Source organism: Chiloscyllium plagiosum, chromosome 39 (assembly GCF_004010195.1).
Source record: "Chiloscyllium plagiosum isolate BGI_BamShark_2017 chromosome 39, ASM401019v2, whole genome shotgun sequence".
Lineage (NCBI taxonomy): Eukaryota > Metazoa > Chordata > Chondrichthyes > Orectolobiformes > Hemiscylliidae > Chiloscyllium > Chiloscyllium plagiosum.
Genome location: NC_057748.1, coordinates 21,966,266 through 21,973,284, shown reverse-complemented (window position 1 = coordinate 21,973,284; position 7,019 = coordinate 21,966,266). Strand labels below are relative to the sequence as shown.

General features: G+C 48.5%; 1 protein-coding gene across 1 annotated transcript; it reads left to right on the top strand.

Moving 5' to 3' along the window:
• The first annotated feature begins 116 nt into the window (after positions 1-116).
• On the top strand, positions 117-6,348 carry tomm22 (translocase of outer mitochondrial membrane 22 homolog (yeast)). The gene is made up of 4 exons (XM_043680007.1): positions 117-302; positions 1,154-1,272; positions 2,505-2,622; positions 4,421-6,348. Exons 1-4 carry the CDS (start codon positions 222-224, stop codon positions 4,496-4,498), a joined length of 396 nt encoding a protein of 131 aa, XP_043535942.1. The 5' UTR covers positions 117-221; the 3' UTR covers positions 4,499-6,348.
• Positions 6,349-7,019: the final 671 nt, after the last annotated feature.

Genomic DNA, 7,019 nt, shown 5'->3' with positions numbered 1-7,019 from the left:
TATCTGAGGGACCAGAATACAAGAGCGACAAAAATGAATAGCTATACACGAGTCAAAAATATTGAGGTAATTGTGTTGGCACGTGAGGTGATGCTGAGTCCTCCTGCCGCGGGCGGCGCTGCTGCCGCCGAGTCCTCCTGCCGCGGGCGGCGCTGCTGCCGCCGAGTCCTCCTGCCGTTGTGCGCAGGCGCGAGGCCTATGCCCATGCTGGGAGTGCGGTGATGGCGGAGGAGAAGCGAGTGGAACCGCGACGGGAGGCAGAGGAGGAAATCGAGGAGGAGGAGGAGGATGACGAGGAGGAGGTGAGCGGGGCGGGGAAGGGAAGGCTGGCCTGGACCTTGGGGGAGGGAGTGTACTCCCCGGGCCCGGGTCCCCCCCTCACTCCCCGGGCCCTGTCTCCCCCCTCACTCCCCGGGCCCGGGTCTCCGCGGCCCCCTCCCCCGGAGTCCGGCTGGACCCCAGCATCACCCTGAGCTGAGGTTCTGGCCTCACGGTCAGGCCGCTGCTGAAGTCACCCTTTTTAACATCCCTCTGTTTCACGGTGACCTTGGCTCCTCCACGTCCTGGAGTTCCCTCTCTCTAACACACTCCCTGCTCTCTCCTACACCCTGCCCTGCGGAATATTCAGCCTAAACTCTGGTGCCTGTTTTAATTTGGGTGAAGTGCGGTCTGTTTAATGCTCCTTCCTGGTGAAGCAGTGCCACACTACTCTCATTCTGGCCTCTACAGCACCCCCTTTTTTAACTTGCTCCACCTTTGGTGTCTGGGACTTAATTCCCTCCCTAAATCTTTCTGCCTCTCTCCACCTTGCAGGCACTTCCTTAAAGCACCTGTCCTAAGATTCTGTCACATTTTGGATCCCTCTATGAAGCCCAAGTTAGATGCTAAAGGTAAGTTGTCCCAGGGTAGGCCAATATATGGGCTTGATACCTTGTGAAAAGTTTCTGCTTGGTGAACTGTTCACAGCATTCAATAGTTCAGTGCTGGGCCATCCTGGCATTTAGGAAATGGTCATGGAAACAATTGAACAGGGCTTCTGGCTATTCAATGACCTTCCCTTTGTTGCTGTGAGCTGCTTCATCTATGCTTCATATTAACACTCAAGAGTTGTGTCAACGTTCTGCATATCAAAGGATTAATCCTATGCTTACAGCTTGATGAATCCCTCTCGGAAAGACTGTGGGGTTTGACCGAGATGTTCCCTGAAGGAATGCGAAATGCCTCAGGTGTTGCTGCCGACTGCTCCGTGTCACTGGCAAAGAAAATCTACAGGTATGTGGCATCTGGGATTAATATCTGGTGGGTAGAGCTTGGTACCTGGGAATGACTGTGGCAGAAAGGTACTTTTCTGTTTGCACACAGGACATGGGTATTGCTGGATAAGCCAACATTTATTGCTGACCCCATTTGAAAAGGTGGTGTGAGCTGCCTCCTTGAACGGCTGCAGTTCTTGGGGTGTAGAGACACCCACAATGTCATTGGAATAGAATCCCTACAGTGTGGAAACTGGCCCTTTGGCTCAACAAGCCCACACTGACCCTCTGAAGAGTAAGCTATCGCCAGACCCGTTCTCCTACCCTATTATCTTATATTTACCCCGATTAATGCACCTAACCTGAACACTGGACAATTTAGCACGGCCAGTTCACCTGACCTGCACATCTTTGGACTGTGGGAGGAAACCAGAGCACCTGGAGGAAACCCACGCAGACTCGGTGAGAATGTGCTAAGTCCACACAGACTGCCGCTTGAGGCTAGAATCAAACCTGGGTCCCTGGCGCTGTGACGCAGCAGTGCTAACCACTGTGCCACTGTGCCACCCCATTAGGGAGGGAATTCCAGGAATTTGACCCAGTGACAATGAAGTATAGTGAGTGGTTTGGAGGGGAACTTGGAGATGGTGTTGTTCTCATTTATCTGGTGCTGTTGTCCTTCTGAATGTAAATGTCAGGAGTTTGGTGGGTGCAGTTGGAAGAACACATTGCAGTCAGGTATTGAGGAATTGTGAGCCTCTCTGTTATTGAGTGCTTGCTGTATCTTCAGAGAAGGTAGTGGTTTGGGAAGGAACGTGAAAAATAATAACTGAGCACATTAGAATGGGAAAAGGGAGCTGATGAAAACTGCCGTGTTGTGAACAGGTCAGTATCCAGACCCAAAGGACAGCCTAGTGCCTAAATGAAAGACCCAAACTGAACATAATGTGTAGGTGCTGGGTGAAGTGGTATGATCTAATTGGTATTGTTTCGGGCGTGGGGGATAAAGTGACTTTTTGCAAATTTTTGAAGACCGTGATAAGAAAGCATAACACTCAGAATGCAAGAAGGGGTGATGAATACAGTACCTGGGTTACAGGGATATGGGTATTTGCCTGAGTGATGGGAATATTGGTATTTACCTGTGCCAATGCTGCAGGGTCATGTGTGTTTGTCTGGGCAGTGGAGATATATGTATTTATCTGGGCTGCAACAATATGGCTAATACCCAAACTGTGTGGCGATTTTCAGTTTCACCCGGTCGGCCCTTTGGGTGGGAACCACTTCCTTCATGATCCTGGTTCTGCCGGTTGTGTTTGAAACAGAGAAACTTCAACTGGAGCAGCAACAAATCCAGCAACAGAGACAGGTACAGACTGGGACACGGAGCAGTATGGGTTGAACACAGGGAGGGTTATAAACATATGGATAGGGGGCAGAGGTATGCCATTCGGTCCCATCAAGCCCTGCTGTGCTATTCAGTAAGTACATGGTTAATGTATTTGTTTCAATTGCCACTTATCCCAGTAACCTTTTATTCCTCTGCCTAGCAACAATCTATCTACCACCATCTTACAAAATTCAATGACCCCCATCTCCACCACCTTCAAAGACAGAGAATTCCAAATTTGCCCAGGCCTCGGAGATAAAAAATGAACTCTCCTTATCTCTGTCCTGAAAAAGTAGCCCCTTGTTTTAAAACGGTGCCCCTGATTCGGGACTGACCCACATGAGAAAGCATCCTTCCCATGTCCATCTTGACAAGACCATTCAGGATGTCATACACTCAACCAAAGCACTCCTCACTCTTCCAAGCTCCAATGGAAATGAATCCAGCCTGTCCAACCTTTCTGAAGAAGGGCTTATGCCCGAAACGTCGATTCTCCTGTTCCTTGGGTGCTGCCTGACCTGCTGCGCTTTTCCAGCTACACATTTTCACCAATGGAAATGAATCCAGCCTGTCCAACCTTTCCCCAATAGGACAACCCATTCATTCAGTAAACCTTCTGTGAGCTGTCTTCAATGTACTTCAATCCTTCCTTAAATAAGGAGACCAAAACTGCTCACAGTATTCAAAATGTGGTCTCGCCAATAATGGAAGCATGACATGCAGTGTAAAAAGCTGTGACCCCAACACAGACTCCATTCATCATATCCCACAATTAGGAAAACAAGACAATGGGAGCAAAGAAAAATCTCCCTTTCCCACTTTGCCAAGCTGCCACACTCACTCACTCTGCAGGTTACACTCTTGATTAAACCTTTAGCATTCTTTACTATTCTTTGTATTCTGACCAGTCATCTGACCTGCCACTCATCTTTGCCCAATTAAATGTATTTTCCTTAAGTTTAATACTTTCCCTAACTTATTTTGTTAACACTGGATAGTGTGACATCCCCTTAGAATTTTTCTTTATAGTAGGAAAATACTTATTCTGAAATAGCCCTTGAAATGTGTGCCACTGCATCCCCATTGGTCTGAGTTAATTTCAGCCGACTCAACTTTCATGTCCACACAGTTGCTCTGAATTAGGTTTAAAATAATAGTTTTAGACCCAATCTTCTCCTTTTCAAACTAGGTATAAAAATTATGGTTGCTGCTACCTCAGATTGTCTATACTTTGAGGTCATTAATGAATTGTCACATCGTACAGTACCAAATCCAATATAATCTGCTCTCTGGTTGGTTCCAGAAAGTGCTGCTTTTTCAAAGTATTTCTCTTGAAAGTATTCTCAGAGCTCCTTATTCTGGTTTCTCTTGCCAATCTGTTTTCTTTTCACTTTATTTGTCAATTAAAGTCACCCAAGATTATTGCAGTCTCTTTATCACAACCCAATGTCTCTTGCATACTTTGTCTCACACTGTGGTTATGTTAAGGGGCCTATCGACCACTCCCACTAGTGACTCCTTTTCCATCCTATTCCTCATCACCACCCAAACCTATTCTACAACATGGTCCCCTGGATGGGGATGGGGTTGGGGACTTGGGCATGGGATTTAGACATGGAGGGGGGTTGGGGGGGAGTGTGGGGTCTGGTTGGGATAGGGGTGGCAGCCCCATTGATTGGTGGAAATTGGGTTGTACTGGTTGGTTGGTTACATGGGGTTAGTGTACGTTCTGTTTAATTTCTGTTCATTCATAACTTGAGGTTTCTTTTCCTCCCAGATTCTGTTAGGCCCGAATACAGGACTATCTGGTGGAATGCCAGGAATGCTGCCGCCACCAGTTCCTGGGAAAATATAACACATGAGACGCCTTGAGAAGAAAATACCGATGTAATGGGAAGGGTTCGATAGACCTGTGGGGTGGGGTGGGAGGTTTGACATTAGGAACAGCTGCTGTATCAGCTGCTCATTGCCAGCGAGATGTGAATTCATCCTCAGTGTTCATCTCTGGAGCATTTGGACGTCCCGACAGACCGAATCTCATCTGCAGCTCGGGATCGGAGAGTGGCAAGAATCGGAATTCTAATCTGCTGGAACAGTCATTGGTTTGGGAAAACATTGTGGGTGGGGGGTGGGAGGGGGTTGCAGCCTGATAGGTTCTCAGAGCCATTTTTCTAATGAACTGCAAAGTATCTCAATCGCTGCCAGCATTTATCTGAGTCATTCTGTTGGGAAGCGGCTGTAGGAGCTGGAGCTTTAGACCGATTGGCAGATCAAGTGTGTTGGAATATGGTGGAGGTATGAAGGACTGCCTTGTGCCAGTGCAGTATAGTAGAGGAGTGTGAGGGACATGCCAGTGAAGTACAGTGGAGGGGTGTGAGAGCCTGTCCTGTGCCAGTGCAGTACAATGCAGGGGTGTGAGGGATCTCCAGTGTCAGTGCAGTACAACGGAGGGTATGAGGGGCTCCCCAGTGCCAGTGCAGTACAGTGGAGGGTACGAGAGAGACTCCTGTGCCAGTGCTGTACAATGGAGGGGTGTGAGGGGCACCCCAGTGTTAGTGCAGTACAATGGAGAGGTATGAGGGACTGCCCAGTGCCAGTACAGTGAGGGGGTATGAGGGACTGCCCAGTGCCAGTACAGTGAGGGGGTATGAGGGACTGCCCAGTGCCAGTGCAGTACAGTGGAGGGTATGAGAGACTCTCCTGTGCCAGTGCTGTACAATGGAGGGGTATGAGGGACTCCCCAATGGCAGTGCAGTACAATGGAGAGGTATGAGGGACTGCCCAGTGCCAGTACAGTGAGGGGGTATGAGGGACTGCCCAGTGCCAGTGCAGTACAGTGGAGGGTATGAGAGACTCTCCTGTGCCAGTGCTGTACAATGGAGGGGTGTGAGGGGCACCCCAGTGTTAGTGCAGTACAATGGAGAGGTATGAGGGACTGCCCAGTGCCAGTACAGTGAGGGGGTGTGAGGGGCACCCCAGTGTTAGTGCAGCACAATGGAGAGGTATGAGGGACTGCCCAGTGCCAGTACAGTGAGGAGGTATGAGGGACTGCCCAGTGCCAGTACAGTGAGGGGGTGTGAGGGACTCCCCAATGGCAGTGCAGTACAATGGAGAGGTATGAGGGATTGCTGTGTTCTAGTCCTTGGTTGCACGCTGTTTTTTTCACCTCAGGAACAAAGCAAACCCAGAGTCTCTCTTGTCTCCCAGGAGCTGACTCGGTTGTGGCAGTGATACAGCAAGGATCCTAAGCGAGCTCTGACACAGATTCAGGTTACTGTCTGATCTGATTGATGGGCATGGCTTGGCTCAAGGCCAGGGTGGCACTAGTGCTAGCAAATGTACTCAAAACAATGGGAGCCAGTGACTTGCTGCAGGAAAGGGACAAGCCAGCTTCTTCCTGCCTGGTACTCCCTCCGAACCTGGGCACTGATGGCACAGAGGCTGATTGGCAAAGTGGTGCCCTGTGGGTCTTAGTGTAACAGGTGAATGGAGACCTAGCTGCCTGGATGACACTGAAATGTGCAGGATTTGGAAATCCAGGCAGCTGCAATTGAATTTACCCAAGACTGGGCTGATCTGACACTAAAGTTCCCTTCTGCAAACCTCACACATGATGGGATTAGTTTGAATACCTGCAGGAATGGTGGAAGGTTACCATTGTGCTTTATGACTTGAAGTTGGGGGTTTAATAAATGCTTGATACTGGATTGTGAGTGATTTAATCTGAATGAGAGATGGCAACAAGGTTCAGCAGCAGCTGAGTCCATGTCTCTGCCTTGCTGTCTGCACGATTGTAGGGTTCAGAATCTGGATCTCTGCACACTTCAATTTAAAAGATCTGGTTGGCACCAAACAGATCATCTTAATCCACTGGTTCACTCTGATCTGAAGAGTTGAGTTTAACTCAACATTAGCTCTTTTTTTTCCTTCATAGACATGTGAAAACTGCTGTGTATTGAAAACTTTATTGTAACAACCAAACTAAAGTCAACACCGACTAAATGTTGTTAAGCAGGCGGCTAATAATCTACAGGAACGGTATTTCCTTGTTAACTAATTAACAACTGCCTCATTACGCGATGCAGATGTGTATTCTTGTGGGTAATGACTTAGACGCCTGTCACAATATGGCGAGTGTTCTGGTGATCCTAAATCTTAACAAATCTTGATTCTTCAAACTGTGAATCCATTCTCACCAGCATTCGCCCTGATGGTCAACAGAAAAACAGTCCGTCCAACTGCTTTGTATAATGCCGGTTGTTTTCAGTCATCCTCTCCAGAACGGAGTCTTCATCCAGAGAGACTGCTGCAACTGTTTTGGTTGCTGGTGTGAAAACTGGTGCTTGAAATTTTATAGGTTTTGGCTTCAGCCTCTG